The sequence below is a fragment of the Triturus cristatus genome, chromosome 1_1 (genome assembly GCF_964204655.1).
Source record: "Triturus cristatus chromosome 1_1, aTriCri1.1, whole genome shotgun sequence".
Lineage (NCBI taxonomy): Eukaryota > Metazoa > Chordata > Amphibia > Caudata > Salamandridae > Triturus > Triturus cristatus.
In genome coordinates this window covers 72,804,708-72,828,309 of record NC_140579.1, presented here as the reverse complement: position 1 = coordinate 72,828,309, position 23,602 = coordinate 72,804,708, and the positions used below count along the sequence as shown (strand labels likewise).

At 46.2% G+C, this 23,602-nt stretch overlaps 1 protein-coding gene across 1 annotated transcript in view; it reads right to left on the bottom strand.

Moving 5' to 3' along the window:
- Positions 1-23,602, bottom strand: part of LOC146869469 (complement C4-like) — a 520,274-nt gene that overhangs the window by 255,841 nt on the left and 240,831 nt on the right. Inside the window, exons 12-13 of the mRNA XM_085599862.1 lie at positions 5,455-5,643; positions 2,699-2,881 (exon numbers count right to left, since the gene is read on the bottom strand). Coding sequence (XP_085455988.1) covers positions 2,699-2,881; positions 5,455-5,643 — 372 coding nt within the window. The remainder of the gene's footprint in view (positions 1-2,698; positions 2,882-5,454; positions 5,644-23,602) is intronic.

Here is a 23,602-nt window from a genome sequence, read left to right as displayed (position 1 = left end):
AATACAATTATTTTAAATGCATTTACTAAATATTATTTTGATATTAAAATGCTAGTAAAGGTGGATTTTTTAATTTTATTGAAAAATATTTATTAAAATGTTTTATTTAATTAAACTATTAATGAAAAATACAATTAATTTTAATACATTTACTAAATATTATTTTGATATTAAAATGCTAGTAAATGTGGATTTTATAATTTTATTTAAAAATATATATTTGTATTTATTTAATTAAACTATTAATGAAAAATACAATTATTTTAAATACATTTACTAAATATTATTTTGATATTGAAATGCTAGTAAAGGTGGATTTTTTTAATTGTATTGAAAAATATTTATAAATCCATTTGTTATTTTTGTTTTGACTTTTTAGTTCAATATCTCTTTATTAAAGTTTTAGTTCCATACAGGTACATAATAATCAGTACAGCATAATAAAACATAATGACGCAATCTAGACTGTATTTATAACTCTTGACAATTTGCCTTCTGAGTGACCACAGTTTGGAACATTGTAATAACATCAAACAGAACCACTGTGACATGACATGGGTGCCCATCAATGATAATGATTGATAGTAAACTAGTCTGATCTGCTGGTAGAAAAGATGTCTTGCTTCACATAAATCGTGAACCATGTGGTCAGCTGTCACGGTACGGTTATATAAGTTCTGCATGGCATTCGTACTCTAAAATTTGGCATGGTGCAGTTACATTTATTCTTAAGATAGTACCAACCACACTATTAATCATATTAGCCATAAGCGTATTTATCCTGTCAATCTTCCTTCCTGATCATAAATGAGTCTTAAGTCTTATGCGCCTATGCCCGTTTATGTATTCCCATTTGTGTTCCAACATCAGCTTGCGCTCAACTGTGCACATCTTTTAACCATACTCTGACTCTGGTGCTAGCGCGGCTTTACAACACATGGATATAATCTACTTCGCCGAAACCAATGCCAGACCCAGAAACCCTGCAGAATGTTTATGCCATTTGAACTATGGGACTTGCCCCAGTTGCACCTGCCCACCTATAACATTTGCAAGGAGACAAAGCACTTTCTCCAAAAAGCCTCTAATTATTCATTTGGCAAAACATTTGCATTCACTGCTTTACATCAGGGACACCCAGTGCCAATTACCCTAGCCATCTTCCCTAAACACTGCATGGACAGGTATGTATGACGTAAACATTTGATTTGAGTGTAGTAGACGCATGGGTTCCTAGATACCACAGACACATATCCCAGACACCGCCACCAGTGATCCTCAGATATTCTCAATCTGCCCGCTATTGCCAGTTTATTATACATCACCGCTGGCATATCACTCCCATGAGTAAGGATCACCAGAAGCGCCTTGGACCTAGGGCTTCATTCCCAATTGAATCCCATGTACCAGCGACTACACCCATCACTGCAATGAATGTCAGGAACTGACCTCTGGCAAAGAGATATACGTCACCTACCTTTTCAAATGTATGTAGGGTACCATTGTCAGACACATCCCCAAGCATACGTACCCCCGTTTCCATCCATGCAACACAATCATGTATGCGTGCTACTTCCCGGAACTGAGGTAGGGACCATAGAGGGAACTCCGGTGTGTAGGGGTGGCTGTTGGGCTCTTCCCAACCCAGATCGCCCCGCAATATTTCACCACTCATAAAAATGTAGGCACTTGAAATCTAGGTTTGTCCAAGGTTACCAGTCAATCGAGTATGCATTCCCATAGAGCGCTTTCGCGTTTCATTCCTTGCCAGGTTCTCCCCATTATTTATTTGAAGATTTAGTAAGAATTTAATTTGATGAGTTAATGTGCCTTAACATTTTATTCCATTATATTATCTAGGTTAATAATAATCATGTTGAAGTAATTTACAATTATATTTTACATTAAAATATTTTTAATGTCTTTTTTTAAAATATTAAACTGTATACTATACTTTATCATAATGAGATCTCTGCCCTAGTGCTGGAGATCTCTTTCCCAGTGGTGGAGACCTCTACCCATGTGGTATTGATCTCTGCCCAGGGGTTGGAGATCACAGCTTGCATGTAAAAAAGTAACTTGTAATAACTTTAAACTTGTACGTTCAGTTTTAGATGCCTCCACCCTCTGGTTTCAGTGCCTGGAGAAATGTAATTTACACTTAGGTGTAAATCAACAATCAGAAATGGTGAACACCAAACAAATGTAGATTTACAAATAGATGCAGGAGTAAATTTACACGTAATAAAATCTGCATGTATAGATTTACCTTTTGGTCAAATGAACTCTAAATTCTTGGGGCAAGTAGATCAAGCAGTCTTTAGTTCAAATTGACTTTAACCCAATTAACTTTATTCTGTTCTACTCAGGGACTAATACAGTGTACATAACTCTCCCATCATCCCGTAATCAATGGTCTTTCAATTTATTTATATTCTTCTCACTTTTTAACATTGCTGGCAGGCTTACTGTTTTTAATATTTCCATTATCTGCCAAAGCACAAATTGCAGGGACAAGATTGTTGATCTCTTCATAGCAATGCAGATCTTGGTCGATTCATAACTTCATAAAGATGCTATCATATACCTTTTTCCAAATAACAAAATTAATGGAAGTGCGTTCTTCTCCCCTGCAGAAAGTAAGAGATCTATTCCCTTGCAAAGGTGTTAGTTCCCCATCCCTTTCAAGTTTTTTTACCCTTCCTTCGCAGGAATCCTCCACATCCATCCACACCGAGTTGGCTACGATCTCGTCCGCGAGGTAGTAGTAGACGACCAGCCTGAAAGATGGGATCATGTCTTCAGTGACCATGAACTGGATATTGGTGAGATCTACCTTTGCCACTCTCCTCAAAAAGAGTATCTGGCCTTTGTTCAAAGCCTGTGAAGGGGTGAATAAGGAACACTGAAGTCACAAGGAAGAGGAGTATAAGAGTAGAATGTAGAGAGGAAGAAATGAAAGAGGAACTGAGTGGGAGAAAGGGAATAAGAGAGAAGAGAAAAGAGAAGGAATGGAACAAAGTGAAGGTCTAACAACATGGGAAGAAAAGAGAAATGAGATATAATGTGAGTTGTAGGGTGGAGTGAAGCTGAAACAAGATAGAAGTTAGATGAAAATGGGTAGACAGAGAAAAAAGAAAGAAAATTAAAAAAATATACACCATTCTGTGATCTAAAAAAACATGAGGATAAATGAGAAATAACTGATATCTGGATCTTAATGAGTTTGGCAAACAGTTTTAAAACATGTCTAATAACTCTTCAAGGTTTTCCACTCATTTGACAAACACCACCCATTCTTACTGCTATACTTCAGGAGGGTCGACACATTTCATGTAACATAAATACTTCCTATGCACATATTTCCTATTTACTTATTCTAAAAGGACCATCTGCCATCTTGAAATTGTAAATTCATAATAAAGTCTAATAATAAAATAAAGAAGGCTGGCTATGGCCTGCATGAGCTTGGATGCACATGCATGACGTGTAATCTTGGAATGCTTGTCCTATAGGTCAAGAACCATTCCAAGAAGGCTATGTGTTTGCATGCGTGCTGATGCACCACCAACTATCTTGGAATGGTCTTTGACATGCATATATGTGTGTGCTGCTATACCAGATGCCATTTAGGATGAAATATGTTTACAATTGTCATGACAGAAAAGCTAACAAGCACTGCCAAAGGCAGCGGAGCTGTACCCCGTTATTAAAGGGAAGACTGATTGTCTTTCCCAGTGTTTGTTTTATATTTCTGGATGGCCACTGATTGCATGATGGCCGCCCTTTGAATATGTTTTCCCATTGCATGATGACTACCCTTGGTGAGTGTTTCGAATCTGTGGCGTCTTCCAGGAGGTCGGTCCGTGATGATTTGGGATGCCAGCCAAGGCTGACAGTCTGATGCGACTTCAATGACAGCTGTTTCTGGTGCTGGCTACTTACTGCAACCTCACCAACTGCAAGTGCCTCTTCAAATTAGTTATTTTAGGAATAGAATTTGAATATTTTTGATAGATTTCTATCTATGATTTGTACTTTGTTTTTTGTGATATTTTCTAGATCTCACTTTTTGGAACAGATTATCATCACAGACTGAGCTGTGGGTCCATTTTCTTCATTAGAGCCCTGTTCTGCTCTTCCTGAACGACAGCCAGACAGACATGATGGTGCCTTCAAGAGCCCTTCACAAGGCACAGGCCCAGTATATTACCCATTGGAGAAGATGATCTTTGCTTTCCCTTACCCATCTTTAGCATCAAGTTACACAAGATATTTCACAACAGCGCATTCCTACTTCAATTCTCGGTCTGTAGACCAATTTCAGAACTCTGCCACTACTCGCTGGATGTTTGCATACATGCTTTGATTGGTGTCAGTACCTTCCACCGGTGCATCAAACACATGCCTTCAACCCCTCTTTGGCTATCCGCTTACCTTGCAGACCCAGACCTCCGCTCCCTACTTTGAAGTCTGTATTTTCTTTTGGTTCTCATTCTTCGAATTCTCAAACCAGAACTGGGACTGATCTTGGGTCCTCAGATTCCTAGTCCTGTCCTGGTTTTGTTTCCATCCCTGCCTTGCACGTTATCCACTTCTGCCTGTTTGCTTCTTTCCTGCTCATCCTGGTTCAATGACATTTGTATATCTATTCCTGGCAGACTGCCTGGTCTCTGGGCTCCCTTTAATATTATTACTTCATGTCAGTGCTGTTGCTGCCGGACAAGGAAGCTCATCGATACAAAAAACAGTGGTCCTAGACCTTCATTACAAGAAAGGGATATTAATCCCTACTCAGTGATATCACTCATTAGTTATGAGCTTTTTAGAAAAAACGGTTTAATAGCTCATGGTATTCAATACATTATTCATCATAAACCAAGGAGAGTGCGACAGACCATAATCTTAATCACCATGCATTTATTTTCATGACAATTGGTGAAAAATACAGTCTTTCTTTTGACAATTTTTGTAGTGGAGGTTGCTCCAGAGGAAACGTGCAAGGAAGCTCAGCAGGTGTGCCTGCAGTTACCGTGGCACAAGTATTTTGTCCCAATATGTCTACAAGCCCCCTATTATTGCCCCACAGTGGAAATGATCCACAGACATTGTTACAGCATTTGGTAACTGAGCCACACTACACAGAATTATGGCCCTCGTTAACCGCAACCCCAATGCACAGACTCAACATGCTGCTAAAGGCTTTGCAATCTGCCCGCCTATGGGTACAGACGACATTTTAGAACCTCCTTAAGTCTATCATGTTCTGATGTCTGTCCTAATTTTCTTTCTCTGGTCCCATTTAAGGCATAGCCTCAGTAACTCTCTTGTGCAAGCCTGCAAAACATCTGTGTGTTTTAGTATTGTCCTCAAGTGCCTTCATCAGACAACTTTAACACCCTCCTCCCAGGGGAGATGATAGCAGCATCAAGATGCTCCCAGGCATAGACTCACCATATAATACAGGAAGATGATCGCTTCAGGCTTAGCAGTGACAGGCTTCAGGTTAAAGGATGCCAGTGTGCCAGGCTTCACCGCCAAGCTGGCGAGTGCCTGGATGTAGAGGTAACTCTGGCTTAAAGATTGGTACGCACTGAGAGTCACCCGGCTAGTTTCTGAGTTTTCCCCCTCACCAATGGTTGCCTAAAGAGAGCATGGGGGTGGAGGGAAAAACAATATAAGAAAAGCTGCATCAAAAGAAGGTCATAGTTCAGCGTGGTCTCACAGAGGCAGAGGGGACCCACGGCCTACTGAGTAACATCAGTAGAAAGCGTTGTTGTTTATCAGGCCTGTCCATCTAGAGATCAGAGTGATCAAGAGAGTAAATGTGTGTGTGTGTGTGTGCGTGTGTGTGCACCAGAGAGTGAGTATGGGACTGAGTGAGCAAGAGAGTGACCGAGTTTGAGTGAGTGAGCAAGCAGCTGAATGGGGAAGCAAGCGAGTGAGTGATTGACTTGTCAGTTATTGGAACCCCATTTTCTACATGATGGTAAACACGTTTCTTGCACTTCACGTTGGGGAGGATGCGAGGAAGAGAGAGAGAGAGAGAGAGAGAGAGAGAGAGAAAACCAGAGAAGAGGAAACGAACTATGGAGATTGAGATTAATGCATAAATAACACCAAAAATACCCGTTTGGACATTCAACTGGAAGGCTCAGGTTTGGAGAGGTAAGGCAGACCTGCTGTTGAAGCAACTGGTTCCAAGAATGCGCACCAGTTCACCATGTTCCAGCACATACAAAGCAATCATACAAAAAGAATACATTTTCACTTTCAGCACCCAACCCCTGCAAACTCTGCTATGGTAAGTGTTGGACTTGGCCCTTTTTGGCATGGTCATTCCTGAACTTTTTGCTTTCCTCCTGTATTTTCTCTGACCTGTTTTTGTTGGATTTATGACTCAGGGCACTTTACCACTGCTGATCGGTGCTAAAATGTATATGCTCCCTATGGTAAATTGATGTATGGATTAGTGATTCCATGATTGGTTGGTCTGGTTTACTTGTCATACCCTAGTACAGTGTACTGAGTGTGCCCAGGGCTTGTAATCCAAATGCTGCTGGTGGGCTTGCAGCACTGGTTGTGCCACCCACAGAAGAAGCCTGTAAAAGTGTGTCTCAGATCTGCCATTGCAGAGCCTATGTGCAGTCTGGTACTGCCATATTGACCGGGCAAGTGCACCCACTTGCCAGTCCCTAAACCTTCCCTTTACTGCCTATTAGTCACCCCTTTGCTAGGCCCAAGGGCAGGGTGCATTGTAGGTATAAGGTAGGACAAGCCCTGATGTGTGTGGCATGTCCTAATAGCGAATTACAGCCTTTTTCCACTATTGCAAGGCTACCTGTCCCCCATAGGCCAGAATGGGCAGTTTGATTATTACATCTTATAATCCTAACTGACTCAGAGAACTAGGTAGAAATTCGAGTTTAGTTTGCCTGAACTCAGAATGATAAAATGCATCTTTTAGTGAAGTTGGTTTTAACATTCTGCGTTTGAAAATACCACTTTTAGAAAGTGGGTATTTTCTTGTCTAAGTATCCAAGCCTGCCTCTGCTAGGTTGTGTATTCCTTGTCTTGCGTTTGAGTGACAGGGGCTAGGGGATTCCAGGAGACAGAGTGAGTCAGCACAGAGATGAATAGAGAGATCTGCATTCAGATAGGAGGGAGGAGTTGCACCTGGGACCTGAATAGGGCTGTGCCTTCCCTCCACAATGCTGGCTCCACCTCCTGTGGTGCGTCTGATGTCCCTGACCTGCACTGTGAAAGTAAAGAAGGAGTTATATAAACAGAGTGCTCCAGGACTGACCAGAACTGGCTTGGACTAGGCAAAGGCCTCTCTGCCTTCAGAGAACAAAGAGAAACTGTGTATAAAAAGGGGGACCCAGACCCCAGAACTTTAGATCACTTTTGGGAAACAAGAAGAAACCTTTGCTGAGGAGAGGAACCAGAGAGATTGAGGAGAGACTATCCCTAAGCGTGAGGTAATGGCCTGCAGTGGTTGCCTGACTGCCAAAGAGAGGAGAAAGGACTTTGTGCTACTTTCATTCAACTTGTGAAGTATCTCCAAGGGCTTGAGATAGAGCTTGCCTCCTGCTGAAGTCTCAGAGACAACAGACTTCACCCACCAACTCCCCAAGAGTTATTTGGAAGTGCCTGCAGTTGTGTTGGGCTTTCTGAGGGACTGCATGTCGCAAGGAGCTGGAAGCATGACGTACGAAGAAGAAGCGTGTCGCCGAACTGCCGCTGTCGCTTCACAACGCAAAAGCGCCTCGCATCGCTGGAGAAGAGGATCGCCGTCGCACCAGGCGCTGCCGCATCATCGGAGAAGCGTGTCGCTGCCGCAGCCGTTGTCATTGCATCGCTGGGAAAGCGTGTCACCGCTGAAGTTGTCGCATCATTGCCGAAACGCCTCGCATCACTGGAGAAGAGGATCGACGTCGCATCAGACGCTGCCGCATCACCGGGAAGCGTGTCGCAGGGCCTGTCCCGGCTCAGAAGAATCGTTGAGTCACCGCACGGCCGTCGGGCGTGCACGCATTGTGTCGCATCAAGGAGAAGACGCCATTTTGTTTCATCGCACCGGATCTTCATCGCATCACGGCGTTGCGGATCGCATCGCCACGAAAGCGCAGTAAGAAACCGACGCATCACCTCCCCTCGCAGAGAAGACCCGACGCATCCCCTACGCATCAGTAGGGACCCGACGCATCACCGTTCTTGCGTGTAAGGAACCGACGCATCACCTTCCCTGCAACACTTTCGTTGTATAGCGTTACGCATCCTAGGGTACATTGAATTAAGCTAATCCTACCATTTCTAAAGTACAGTATTGTGGATTTTTGTCATTTGTGGTCTTGTGTTAAGTTTATATAAAAATACTTATTTGTATACTACAATTTGTGTGGTGTCCATTTGTAGTGTTGTCACTGGGTTACTGTATGAGTTTACAAATTCTTACACACTGCCTCTGAGATAAGCTTGTCTGCTCGTGCCAAGATACCAAGGGGTTATTTTACGAGTGTACCCCCTTACACTGACTAGAAGCAAGGGTCCCTATTTGGTCAAAGGTACCTACCTCTGCCAACAAGATACCCCAGTAAATGATTTGAATACATCTGGGCACCACCTTAATTGTTTTGTAGCACTTACTTTGTATCCCTTTTATTTATTCCCCCTATTTCCTGTCTTCTCACAATGCCATTTCCCTGCCCTGCTCCCCGCTATACTACCACAAAGCTTTCCTTCTCCACATTACTGCTACCTGCTGCCTTCCCGTTCCCTTCCGCAGCTTCTGTTCTCCTCACCTTTCTAGACCTGCTCAGACTGACCTTGTACCCATCACTTCTTCTTTCAGCTCTCCGCTTTCTACATGCCCCTGCCCACTGTGTCTCTAGTGGGGTCATCATGACATCCTGCGGATCATTTGCTCCGTCACTGTGAATTTCTTGAGAGAAAAGCCTCTATCCCATCCATATAAGTGTTACGCAGCATAGTTGCACAGTCTTTGCATGCATGTATGTATGTATGCATGTATGTATGTAGTATTGCCTAGCCAAAAGGCAGCGGAGCGCTGTACAGGGTCAAAGACAACCATGAAGTCAACAAGTGATAGGAGAGAAAGCTGGTTTGTGGATGGTTATTGCATTGTGATAGTGTCCATTAAGGAGGGCCTGGGTGTACAGATAGAAAAGGCCTGCTGCCTTGTTTAGTCTATTCGTACACTTCTTAGTTTACCGTCAGATGGTGATGTGGCTGTGCCGAGAACCAACAGAAATAGTGAGCTTCTCTGGAAAAAAATAGGGGAGCTGATTGTGATGGGTTTGTCAATGATGCATCTGGGTTTGAAGATGATGCAGGATGACAAGGGGAGCCAATGGGGTTCTATCAGGATGGAGGTGATGTGATCACATTCCTTAGGACCCGGGTAAGACATGCTGTGGCGTGTAGGATTCCCTTAAGCATGGCCAGACTCTCTACCAAGTGTTTGTTCTAAATAAACAATTAAAAAATCAATGGTTTCAAAGTACGCTTTAAGCATGCTTTAAAACTATTCGTTAGGTCTCGAGTAGACAGCGCATGCGCTGTCGCAAGACCTATAGTAAACTCAATAATCAGGGTAATTTCTCCTGTCGCTTGCCATTGGTTGATTCTGGCATTGCATTTCTTATCTCGCTTACTGTTGGCTGTTGATCGGATACGTCACTTCCGTTTTTGTAGGAAGCAGCACCGACCAACTACAGTTTCCCTACAATGTGAGTGCTTGTATATTATTTTGGGGACTACTTCTTATTAGGTCGAGCATTACACACACCCATGCATACATAATCAGCACGGCGCCCTTTTACAAGCGTCATGCTGTTAATGGCTTCATTGTTTCCTCCACCATGCTCTCCGCTCTCACTCGCCCCTCCCTTCTCCCCCTCCCTCCTTGTTTAAAGAGATTGAGTGCGGTGCTTCATCTGAGCCATGCACTGCACTCACTGTATTGGGATTGCCACGCGCCTGACTGTGGGGCCCAAGCACTCCTGTTTCCACAACCATTTGCACAGCTCGTAATTCCCCTGATTCGTGTGCCTGGGTGATCTTGCAGCACAAACAACCAGCCCTTGTCACGTGACACTGCTTCTGAGGGCGCCACTGACATTGCTGAAGCCTCCTCCCATGTTGGAGTACACCAACAAGAGAGTACGCTGCATCCGGAGTCCCCAAGGTGCCGCTGCAGCCATCAACCAGAGGGGAGATGTTGCCAGTCCGTCCCGCAGCACTAGAGGCCACAGTAGTGTGAGATGTGCTCCTGCAGCTCTGGTCAAGGAACCAGGGGGCATATCAACAAGCAGGCGATAAAAAATTATCGCCGTTTTCGGCCGAAAAGCGGCGATAATTTTATCGCCTAATTAGCAAGGCCATGCTAACGCGTGAAACCTTGCATTAGCGTAGGAATTCCTAACGCCCAGCTTTGCATCTCTAATGAGATGCAAAGTGGGTGTTCCTGACCTGGCATGATAGGAGAAATGTCGCTAAGCGACATTTCTCCTATCAGCAAGCCTAACGCTATGAAGCATAGCGTCAGGAAAAGTAGCAATAACCGCTGTTATCGCTACTTTCCTTACGCCTGCTTCAGGACTGACAAGGGGGCACATCAACAAGCAGGCGATACAAAATTATAGCCGCTTTTGCGGCCGTTTTCGGACGAAAAGCGGTGATAATTTTATCTCCTAATCAGCAAGGTCACGCTAACGTGTGAAACCTTGCTTTAGCGTCAGGATTCCTAACGCCCAGCTTTGCATCTCTAATGAGATGCAAAGTGGGCGTTCCTGACCTGGCATGACAGGAGAAATGTCGCTAAGCGACATTTCTCCTATCAGCAAGCCTAACGCTATGAAGCATAGCGTCAGGAAAAGTAGCGATAACACCTGTTATCGCTACTTTCCTTACGCCTGCTTCAGGAGTGACTTAGCCATGATATCCTATGGAAGGTGGATATCATGGCTAAGTTTATGAGTCCCCATCAACTAGCTAACATGAGATTATCGCTGGAAACCCAGCGATAATCTCACATTAGCCAGTTAGCGCTAGGATTTTTATCGCTGATGAGATAAGCGTTGCTAATAGCACGCTATTTCAGCGATAAAAATTGGCGCGCCGGCGATAATTATCCGAGAGCTAGGTGCGCTCAGCGATAATTATCGCCGGTTGTTGTTGATATGCCCCTTAGCCATGATATCCTATGGAAGGTGGATATCATGGCTAAATTTGTGAGTCCCTATCAACTAGCTAACGTGAGATTATCGCTGGGTTTCCAGCGATAATCTCACGTTAGCCAGTTAGCGCTAGGATTTTTATCGCTGATGAGATAACCGTTGCTAATAGCACGCTATCTCAGCGATAAAAATTGGCGCTAGCCGGCGATAATTATCCTAGCGCTAACAGCGCTGAGCGATAATTATCGCCGGTTGTTGTTGATATGCCCCCAGATACGGTGTCTAGCGGGGCCACAATCACCATTTGGCACCGTTCTCGGGCCACCCTGTCCCATAACTGAATCCAGACATGCGCCACACTGCGGAGGCTGGGGGCACCAGAGTTCTCCTTGATGTCACTTGTGAGAAGTTGGCCTGATGTATGATGTCACTAGTTATAGTGTACACCTTATATCAGTCCAAATACCCTTATGGTGATTGGTTGTAAAGTCAACCTTATAGACCAGCTATCCTAGTGGTAGCATGGACAAGAGCAGTCTTAGGCTAAACTCTGAATGGCATGTGAAGCCAGCTGTGATACCATATATAATCCCTTGAATACCAAATGAAAGGACACCACAACAGATATATATATAAAATAAAGTGTATTTATTCTAAGCAAACCCTCAGCACTCTTTATGAGATTAGAGGTAAGTACAACACAGTCTTATTTATGCATACATTAAGTCACACAGGTAAGTAATACAGTTAGGCCCTAGGGGCCACGCAAACCATATACTAAATAAGTGGTATAAGAACCACTGTCACGGAAATAGAATAGGCCTAGGCCTAGGGAATCGCTGGGGCTACACTATACTAGCGTTAGTTAGGAAGTGGGAGGCCCACGGGATTCGTGTGCAGAGTGGAAACACTCACGCGTAATGCGTAAAAGTCAATAGCAATAGTACAGTTTAGAAAACGGTAGATTTGGGACACTTCCGGAGTAGCTAGGAAGTTGAGACTTGAAAACTAGACACTAGGATAGTCACTATCCTGATGAGCACCGGAGTACCCAAGTTACCTAGCCCACAGGCTGCGGGTGCATAGGGGTGAAGATGCGTCGTTTTCGTCGTCGACTCCTATGGATGCCTGAAGAAAGATGCTGACAGGCAGTCAGGGGAGAGTGTCCGGTGGATCCCAAGGCTGGGATCAAGAAGAGAAGAAACCTGCAAGCAGAAGGGACAGAGTCAAGGTCACTAGCCAGTGACCACGTGGAACCAGGAAGGAACCAGGCGATGTCGTGAAGAGTTGCAGGTGAAGGTGAAGCTTGTCGCTGCAGCCAGGAGGACCAGGAAGCGTCGAGGACGACCAGGACCAGGAGGCGAGCTGTCCCACGAAGGCTCTTGCTGTCGGCGGCGTCGAAGTTGGACTAGGACTCACCAAGCCTTGGCAAGCGGAACCCACGAAGAACAAAGGACTTGCTTCTGGTGCAGACCAGGAAGGTCTGGGGTGCTTCTTCTTTGCAGAGAAGCGGGAGCCAGTCTGGAGGAGCCAAACCAGCGCAGAAGATTTCAGGGTGCATCGTCACAGAGGCCACTAGCCAGCGGGCAAGCAACCGGACAGACGCGGCAAGCAGGAAAATGCTGAAGGGCCCCACGCAGGACTCGTGGAGTGTGGGGGGCTGGTCTTCGGTGCAGATGGTGCTTGGGGTTGGGGCTTCTCAATCCCCGGTGCACAACTTCGAGGGTACCTCAGAAGCTGCGCTGTAAGTTACTAGCCACTTTTCCCAGGTAGCCGGTCCCACGTCGCTCGTCGCCTCCACGGATCTCAGCTCTGCTGCAGATGTGGATGAGGGTCAGAGAAGTCTGGAAGTCAAGGCTCTGGTCGGGCTCTGCAGTCGGTTCCTCGTAGAACGGTCGCAAAGCAAAGGGTAGTCTCTTGATGGTGCCTGTTTGCACAGGGTAGCCACTCCTTGGCTACAAGGGAGATTCTTCAGTCTTCTTCTTTCGTCGAATGTCGAAGGTCCAGAGTTTCTGTTCAGTTTTGCAGGTTCAGGATAATCTAATCTCTTGAGGCCCAACTCCCACTCTTATACTAATCTGGGGGGCTGGGATACCTGCTAGGTCACGCCTTATGGGTGGGACCTGGGAGGGGGTGGTTACACCCACTTCCCTTTGTCCAGTTTCGCACCAGAGCTGGGGCTGGAGTGCCCCAGCGCCGGTTTGAACTGGACTATGCAAGGAACACCTTGTGTGCCCCAGGCATGTCTCATTCCTTTCAGCCCACCCTGCCCCAATACACTAAAGGCTGTCTGGGGAGGTGCTAGCACCTCCCCAAGCAGGAAACCTATTGTCCAGGCCTCCCTGGCTGGGATCACTCCCAGCTGCAGGAGGTCAGACTTGTGTCGTGGCAGCAGCATCCATTTTGTGATGCTGAGGCTTTGGTCAGAGGCTAACAGTTGAAGTATGATTTTAACATGTCTTTCCCTCTAGAAGGGGGGAATAATATTCTCATGTCCAGAAATGGCATGGGGGTATTATTCCCTAGTGTTAGACACCTTACACGACATGTTTTGATAAAGCCAAACCATAGTTACCATAACCGTCTAAGATTATAAGGCACTTTAAGTATATGGTAGGCTATATCATAGAACAGCTATAAGGACAAGGTTCCGAAAGCTGCAGACAGGCTCAGCTCATGCTAGAGCACCATCTCACATGTTACCAAGCACTCTGCCTCCAGGATTGTCAAGGCCTGCCATAGGAGTGACTGATAGGTACACATGTGTCTATATGTAAGTTAGGTATAGGAATACTACACCTAAGCAAGGGGTGATTACACGACCTTGCCCCAGCTGAGTGATCAGCCAGTTGTGTCAGAATGGAAGGCCAGGCCAGGGGTGGCATAATACATGCTGCAGCCCCTGGTAGGCCTAGGGTACACCTATGCCCTGGGTACCTAGGGTACACTGTACAGGGGCCAATAAGGTGATCCTATCCAAATGGGTTATGCACCTAAAGTACATAGTATTAATTTAGAGAGAGAACAGCAGGGCTGTGGGTCTGATTAGCAGGCCCACAGCCACATCTAAGTCGAAAACCAGTAAAGCAAAAGCAAAAAGTGGGGGTGAACATAGAAAGCAGACCCTACTCTCCTACACAACCCCCCCCCCCCAAACTTAGGGACATTAAACTAACCTTGACCAGTTGAGTCTTCATGTTCTAAGTGGAAATATCTGGAGAGTCCATCTGCATTGGCATGGTCAGTCCCAGGTCTATGTTCCACTGTGAAGTCCATCCCCTGTAGGGAAATGGACCACCTAAGAAGTTTGGGATTTTCACCCTTCATCTGATTTAGCCACAAGAGGGGCTTATGGTCTGTCTGAATCTTGAAGTGAGTGCCAAACAAGTATGGCCTCAGCTTCTTCAGGGCCCAAACCACAGCAAAGGCCTCCCTCTCAATAGCTGACCAACGTTTCTCTCTAGGGGTCAGCCTTCTACTTATAAAAGCAATGGGCTGGTCTTGACCATCTACATTCAGTTGTGAAAGAACAGCTCCCACACCTAACTCAGAAGCATCTGTCTGGACAATGAACTCTTTGGAGTAGTCTGGACTTTTCAGAATAGGTGCACTGCACATGGACTCCTTCAGGTCATCAAATGCTTTTTGACAGCTTACTGTCCACTGAACTTTCTTTGGCATCTTCTTGGAGGTCAAGTCATTAAGTGGTGTCACTATGGACCCATAGTTCTTAACAAACTTTCTGTAGTACCCAGTCAGGCCCAAGAAAGCTCTGACCTGAGTCTGGGTAGTTGGAGGAGCCCAGTCCTTTATGGTCTGGATCTTGCTCTCCAGTGGTTGAACCTGACCCCCACCAACTAGGCGGCCCAGGTATACAACCTTGCTCTGCCCTATCTGGCACTTAGTGGCCTTGATAGTGAGGCCTGCCTTTTGCAGGGCCTCTAAAACATTCCTCAGGTGGACCAGGTGATCCTCCCAGGTGGAGCTAAAGACAGCAATATCATCAAGATAAGCTGCACAATAATCATCCAACCCAGTAAGGACTTGATTCACCAGCCTTTGGAAAGTGGCAGGTGCATTCTTCAAACCAAAGGGCATTACCACAAATTGATAATGTCCTCCTGGGGTCGAGAAAGCAGTTTTGGCCTTTGCACTCTCAGCTAGTCTGATTTGCCAGTAGCCTGCTGTTAGGTCAAATGTGCTCAAAAACTTAGCAGCTGCCAGTCTGTCAATGAGCTCATCTGCCCTAGGTATTGGGTGGGCATCTGTCCTAGTGACAGCATTGAGACCTCTGTAATCCACGCAAAACCTCATCTCTCTCTTACCATCTTGGGTGTGAGGTTTTGGCACAAGGACTACAGGACTAGCCCAAGGGCTCTCTGAAGGTTCAATGACTCCCAGCTCCAACATCTTTTGTACCTCAACTTTTATGCAGTCCCTGACATGGTCAGGTTGCCTGTAGATTTTACTCTTCACAGGCAGACTGTCACCAGTGTCCACCTCATGGGTGCACCAGTTTGTCTGACTTGGGGTCAGAGAGAACATATGTCTGTAGGCCTGCAGAACTTGTCTGCAGTCCTGTTGCTGATGGACAGTGAGGCTGTCAGAAAAGACCACACCATCAACTGAGCCATCATCAGGGTTCTGAGTCAACAGGTCTGGGAGAGGGTCACTCTCTTCCTCCTGCCCCTCATCTGTAGCCATGAGTAGCCCCATGTCTGCCCTGTCAACATATGCCTTCAATCTGTTGACATGAAGCACCCTGTGGGGGCTTCTGAGAGTCCCAAGGTCCACCAAGTAGGTGACTTCTCCCTTTTTCTCAACAATAGTGTGGGGTCCAGACCATTTGTCTTGGAGTGCTGCTGGGGCCACTGGCTCCAACACCCACACTTTCTGTCCTGGCTGGTAAACAGTCAGTACAGCCTTTTGGTCATGCCAAGCTTTTTGGAGTTCTTGGCTTGCCTCAAGGTTTTTAGAAGCCTTCTTCATATACTCTGCCATCCTGGAGCGGAGACCAAGTACATAATCCACTATGTCTAGTTTGGGTTGTCTGAGAGGTCTCTCCCATCCTTCCTTCACCAAACACAGGGGTCCTCTTACAGGATGCCCAAACAAAAGCTCAAAAGGGCTGTAGCCAACCCCCTTTTGTGGGACCTCTCTGTAAGCAAACAGAAGGCAGGGTAAAAGGATGTCCCATCTTCGCCTAAGCTTGTCTGGTAATCCTTTTATCATTCCCTTTAGGGTCTTGTTGAATCTCTCAACAAGCCCATTGCACTGTGGGTGATAGGGTGTGGTGAACTTATAGTTAACACCACACTCCTTCCACATTGCAGTCAAGTATCCTGACATAAAGTTGGCACCTCTGTCAGAAATGACCTCCTTTGGAAAGCCCACTCTGGAGAATACTCCAAGCAGGGCCCTTGCCACAACAGGAGCTGTTGTGGTCCTCAGGGGAATTGCTTCTGGGTACCTGGTGGCATGGTCCACTATCACCAGTATGAATCTGTGCCCAGATGCTGTTTGTGGGTCCATTGGTCCTACAATATCTATGCCCACTCTTTCAAAGGGGACCCCCACCACAGGTAGTGGTATGAGGGGGGCCTTTGTGGTGCCACCTGATTTGCCACTGGCTTGGCAGGTGACACAGGAGCGACAAAACTCCTTAGTATCTTCTGACATATGGGGCCAGTGAAAGTGAGGGACAAGCCTGTCCCAAGTCTTGTTCTGGCCTAAATGTCCTGCAAGGGGAATATCATGGGCCAAGGTTAGAAGGAAGCCTCTGAACTTCAGTGGTATGACCAACCTCCTGGATGCACCAGGCTTGGGGTCTCTAGCCTCTGAGTACAGTAGCCCTTCATCCCAATACACTCTATGGGTACCTTGAGCATTCCCTGCAGCCTCAGCAGCAGCCAGCTGTCTGAGGGGTTCAAGAGAGGGGCAGTCTAATTGAGCCTGCCTCAGATCTGCCCTTGAAGGTCCCCTTGTCCCAAGAAACTCAACCTGATCAGGTTCAAGTTCTTCTAGGACAGTTCCTTCAGGGCTCTCAGAATCATCCTCCTGGGAGGGCTGATCCACCACCTGAGGCAGGGGGGAAGGCACAGCCTTAACCCTACTGCTCTTTCTCTTGGGTTGTGACTGGTCCATAGTTTCAGGATCCAGCACTTGTTCAGTGTTGCACTTTTTGGCCTGTGACCTGGTCACAGCAAGGACATGTGCATCTATCCCCAGCATTTCTGCATGGGTCCTATACTCCACTTCAGACCAAACTGAAGTTTCAAGATCATTGCCCAGTAAACACTCTACAGGAAGGTCTGAACTAACAACAACTTTCTTGAGGCCAGTTACCCCTCCCCAGGAGAAGTTAACAATAGCCACACTATGGGAGGTAGTGGCATTGCTAGCGTTAGTCACTAGGTAATTCTCACCTAGTATGATCTGTCCAGGGTCCACAAAAGCAGGTGTCACCATTGTGACACTAGCTCCAGTGTCCCTGTAGGCCTGAGCCATTCTTTGGTTGATAAAAGGTGTCTGTCTGTACTTGCCCAGGTTACTGGGGCCTACAGTAGAGGACAAAGCTAAGTCCCCATCACAGATCAGAACAGCCTGAGTAGGTACTCTGACTAGGCCAGAATCCTCCTCAGTTCCCAGGGTTAACCCTACTACACCCTTTTGCTGGGAACCACCACTTACAGCTGAACTAGGGGGTACAGTTGCCTTAGGGGCAATGGTGGCTGGGGGCTTATCCTTTTTGGTGCACTCACTAAACCAATGTGAGTTGGACTTACAATAGTTGCACCATGGTTTCTTTTGGCCATCTTTCTTCTTATCCTTTTTGGAACCACCCTCCCCCTGAGCCTTTTGGGGGCCTGGTGAAGACTTCTGGTCTTTTTGTTTCTGCTCATTACCCTTCTGGTCTGCCTTTTTCTGATCACCGCCCTGGTTCTGGTTTTTCTGCTTAACTCTAGTCCTGACCCATCTATCTGCCTTCTTTCCCAATTCTTGGGGAGAAGTCAGATCAGAATCAATCAGGTGTTGATGCAATAGCTGGTTTTGACAGTTGTTAAGTATTTGCTCTCTCATGATCAAATTATACAATCCTGTATAGTCCTTAACCTTACTTCCCATTAGCCAGCCTTCCAGAGCCTTAGTGGCACAATCTACAAAGTCAGTCCAGTCCTGAGTCTGTGTCTTCTGGGTATCCCTGAACAACAACCTGTATTGTTCAGTGGTTAGGCCAAACCCATCAATCAGAGCACTCTTCAGGACAGTGTAATTATCTGCATCCTCATCACTAACTGTGAGGAGCTTGTCTCTTCCTTTCTCAGAGAAGGAGAGCCACAAGATAGCTGCCCACTGACTTTGGGGTACCTGCTGTACTTTGCAAGCTCTCTCCAAAGCAGTTATCCATTTGTGGATGTCATCCCCACACTTGTAGGGAGGGACAATCTTGCTCAGGTTTCTATTATCATAGTGCCTGTCTCTATCTCTAGGAATGTTGCTGCCACCAGTGGGTTCTAACCCACTTAACTTTTGCTCTCTAGCCAGAGCAAGCTTCTCTTTGGCAAGGGCAAGTTCTTCCCTCTGAATCCTCAGATTAGCCTCCCTCATTCTGGCTGCATGCTCCTTTCTCTCAGGTGAAGTCATTCCCCTGTGAGAGGAAGCATTAGAGATGCTAGAGACATGGGAGTGGATGGATTCCCTTGAAGGGGATCTGTCCCTCCTGCTTCTCTGTGAATGCCTACTTGTGGGTCTGTATGGGGGGACCCCATGCAAACTCCCATGTAAACTTAAGTTAGCCTGGCTAAGTCTCCTTACTTGGCTCTGGCTGTCTACCTCCCCATCTGAAGCCCCATCTCACTCCTCTGTGGTGGGTAGACCCTCCTCTGTGCCTAGGGCACCTGCCTGAGATGCCTTATGAGCATCATACTCCTCTAGGAGTTGTCTTAACTGAAGGAGGGTAGGGTTTGCACCCTGTTTTATTCCTCTGGAGGTACACAAGTGTCTCATCTCCTGGAATGTTAAGGTATCATATCTATAGGGGATCTTTTGCAGACCTGATCCTCCTGAGAGAGCATCTACTTGATCTACTCTCAGAGACATGATCTAGTGAGGGTGTGGTGTGTGCACCTACCTACACTAGTTGTATCTACTAAACCTTTCTAGTAGTTGTAGTCAGGGTGTGTTACTCCCTTCAACCTACAACTACAAAGTCCAGTAGGACTTAAGTATAATAATCTATGTTATATGTACCTAGACAATATCTGTGTGATCTTTCAATTTAGTATCTCAGGATTACAATGGTATTACAACAGCAAGCTCAGATCCCACCGCTGCCACCAATGTGAGAAGTTGGCCTGATGTATGATGTCACTAGTTATAGTGTACACCTTATATCAGTCCAAATACCCTTATGGTGATTGGTTGTAAAGTCAACCTTATAGACCAGCTATCCTAGTGGTAGCATGGACAAGAGCAGTCTTAGGCTAAACTCTGAATGGCATGTGAAGCCAGCTGTGATACCATATATAATCCCTTGAATACCAAATGAAAGGACACCACAACAGATATATATATATAAAATAAAGTGTATTTATTCTAAGCAAACCCTCAGCACTCTTTATGAGATTAGAGGTAAGTACAACACAGTCTTATTTATGCATACATTAAGTCACACAGGTAAGTAATACAGTTAGGCCCTAGGGGCCACGCAAACCATATACTAAATAAGTGGTATAAGAACCACTGTCACGGAAATAGAATAGGCCTAGGCCTAGGGAATCGCTGGGGCTACACTACACTAGCGTTAGTTAGGAAGTGGGAGGCCCACGGGATTCGTGTGCAGAGTGGAAACACTCACGCGTAATGCGTAAAAGTCAATAGCAATAGTACAGTTTAGAAAACGGTAGATTTGGGACACTTCCGGAGTAGCTAGGAAGTTGAGACTTGAAAACTAGACACTAGGATAGTCACTATCCTGATGAGCACCGGAGTACCCAAGTTACCTAGCCCACAGGCTGCGGGTGCATAGGGGTGAAGATGCGTCGTTTTCGTCGTCGACTCCTATGGATGCCTGAAGAAAGATGCTGACAGGCAGTCAGGGGAGAGTGTCCGGTGGATCCCAAGGCTGGGATCAAGAAGAGAAGAAACCTGCAAGCAGAAGGGACAGAGTCAAGGTCACTAGCCAGTGACCACGTGGAACCAGGAAGGAACCAGGCGATGTCGTGAAGAGTTGCAGGTGAAGGTGAAGCTTGTCGCTGCAGCCAGGAGGACCAGGAAGCGTCGAGGACGACCAGGACCAGGAGGCGAGCTGTCCCACGAAGGCTCTTGCTGTCGGCGGCGTCGAAGTTGGACTAGGACTCACCAAGCCTTGGCAAGCGGAACCCACGAAGAACAAAGGACTTGCTTCTGGTGCAGACCAGGAAGGTCTGGGGTGCTTCTTCTTTGCAGAGAAGCGGGAGCCAGTCTGGAGGAGCCAAACCAGCGCAGAAGATTTCAGGGTGCGTCGTCACAGAGGCCACTAGCCAGCGGGCAAGCAACCGGACAGACGCGGCAAGCAGGAAAATGCTGAAGGGCCCCACGCAGGACTCGTGGAGTGTGGGGGGCTGGTCTTCGGTGCAGATGGTGCTTGGGGTTGGGGCTTCTCAATCCCCGGTGCACAACTTCGAGGGTACCTCAGAAGCTGCGCTGTAAGTTACTAGCCACTTTTCCCAGGTAGCCGGTCCCACGTCGCTCGTCGCCTCCACGGATCTCAGCTCTGCTGCAGATGTGGATGAGGGTCGGAGAAGTCTGGAAGTCAAGGCTCTGGTCGGGCTCTGCAGTCGGTTCCTCGTAGAACGGTCGCAAAGCAAAGGGTAGTCTCTTGATGGTGCCTGTTTGCACAGGGTAGCCACTCCTTGGCTACAAGGGAGATTCTTCAGTCTTCTTCTTTCGTCGAATGTCGAAGGTCCAGAGTTTCTATTCAGTTTTGCAGGTTCAGGATAATCTAATCTCTTGAGGCCCAACTCCCACTCTTATACTAATCTGGGGGGCTGGGATACCTGCTAGGTCACGCCTTATGGGTGGGACCTGGGAGGGGGTGGTTACACCCACTTCCCTTTGTCCAGTTTCGCACCAGAGCTGGGGCTGGAGTGCCCCAGCGCCGGTTTGAACTGGACTATGCAAGGAACACCTTGTGTGCCCCAGGCATGTCTCATTCCTTTCAGCCCACCCTGCCCCAATACACTAAAGGCTGTCTGGGGAGGTGCTAGCACCTCCCCAAGCAGGAAACCTATTGTCCAGGCCTCCCTGGCTGGGATCACTCCCAGCTGCAGGAGGTCAGACTTGTGTCGTGGCAGCAGCATCCATTTTGTGATGCTGAGGCTTTGGTCAGAGGCTAACAGTTGAAGTATGATTTTAACATGTCTTTCCCTCTAGAAGGGGGGAATAATATTCTCATGTCCAGAAATGGCATGGGGGTATTATTCCCTAGTGTTAGACACCTTACACGACATGTTTTGATAAAGCCAAACCATAGTTACCATAACCGTCTAAGATTATAAGGCACTTTAAATATATGGTAGGCTATATCATAGAACAGCTATAAGGACAAGGTTCCGAAAGCTGCAGACAGGCTCAGCTCATGCTAGAGCACCATCTCACATGTTACCAAGCACTCTGCCTCCAGGATTGTCAAGGCCTGCCATAGGAGTGACTGATAGGTACACATGTGTCTATATGTAAGTTAGGTATAGGAATACTACACCTAAGCAAGGGGTGATTACACGACCTTGCCCCAGCTGAGTGATCAGCCAGTTGTGTCAGAATGGAAGGCCAGGCCAGGGGTGGCATAATACATGCTGCAGCCCCTGGTAGGCCTAGGGTACACCTATGCCCTGGGTACCTAGGGTACACTGTACAGGGGCCAATAAGGTGATCCTATCCAAATGGGTTATGCACCTAAAGTACATAGTATTAATTTAGAGAGAGAACAGCAGGGCTGTGGGTCTGATTAGCAGGCCCACAGCCACATCTAAGTCGAAAACCAGTAAAGCAAAAGCAAAAAGTGGGGGTGAACATAGAAAGCAGACCCTACTCTCCTACATCACTCACTACCACCGCTAGTCCGGGTACATTGTTCCGCTATGCGCAACAAGTACTGTGACAACCCCGCATCACATCTCACCTTTTTAGCTTAAATATACTTGGTCATCTCAAGTTACCTGAATCGGACCTGAGTGGCCCCAGCGTTGCCCCTAAAACACAGAGGGCAGTGGTGGGGGATTTACTTTGGCGACATTCCAGTCTCTTCCTTCTGAAGCAGAGGCGGCCGGTGTACAAATTACTGTATCTCTCTTAAAGGGAGCACCCGCATTTTGTTTACCTGAACACTACTAATTTTGGGAGCACATTGCTTTACTATCAGACACCACTCTAAGCACTAGCACTGCTAGCTTGCCCACAGATTACCTAATCACCCGCTCTCACCCCCCCCCACTTTCCCCCTCCCTCCTTGTTTAAAGAGCTTGCTGGCGCTCCGTTGTCATCAAACCTATCACTGTGCGTCGAGCGCCTTCACAAATGCATTTTTTTAAGAGCGCTGAAACGTCGTGCTTTAACTTTAAATATTTCTTTTATTCATCTTTTTTTTTCTTTTCAACATCGGTAAGATGCCGCACTTTAACATTAACAATTTCTGCTTTTTAGGCAAAGAATGAATAAGAAAATAAAAGATCGGCGCGAATTCATCACTGGCACAGAAAAAAAGTTACTTGTCTGTCCCAATTTTAGGGCACAATCAACACCACCAAGTTGTTTAACAAGCAGTACAATGCAGGGAGAGATAAAATATTATTTATTTCTGTGACTAGACTTACCAGTACTGCCGAAACTTGATCGTTTACAATATTTTTTTTAATGTCGTGAAACCAGTTATACATTAAATACTTGAAGGGAGGATAAACAAGCATTTGCAATGCAATAGGTCTCACATTTACAAGAGTTTGAGCTATTGTCATTGTAAATGACAATGCCTTTTATTTATGTTTTGAAAACCTGCAAGCGGTGCGTAAACACGCACTTTGTACTTATAGTCCTTGCTTACGAGAAGCAAGGTTGGCAGTAAAAGAGGCGCTGTTACTGGCAGCCTTACTTCTCATAAGCAATGACTAGAAGTTCAAAGTGTGTGCTTACGCACCGCTTGCAGGTTTTCAAAACACATCAATAAAAGGCATTGTCATTTATAATGCCAATAGCTCAAACTCTAGCAAATGCGAGACCTATTGCATTGCAAATGCTTGTTTTCTTTACTTTTAGCCATGTTGCAACATGGCTAAGAAACTTTGGCAAAGCCAACAGTTCTCAAATAGAGAGGACCTATTGGCTTTGTCAAATGATCCACCCTTCACAGAGCGGTACTTTTCAAA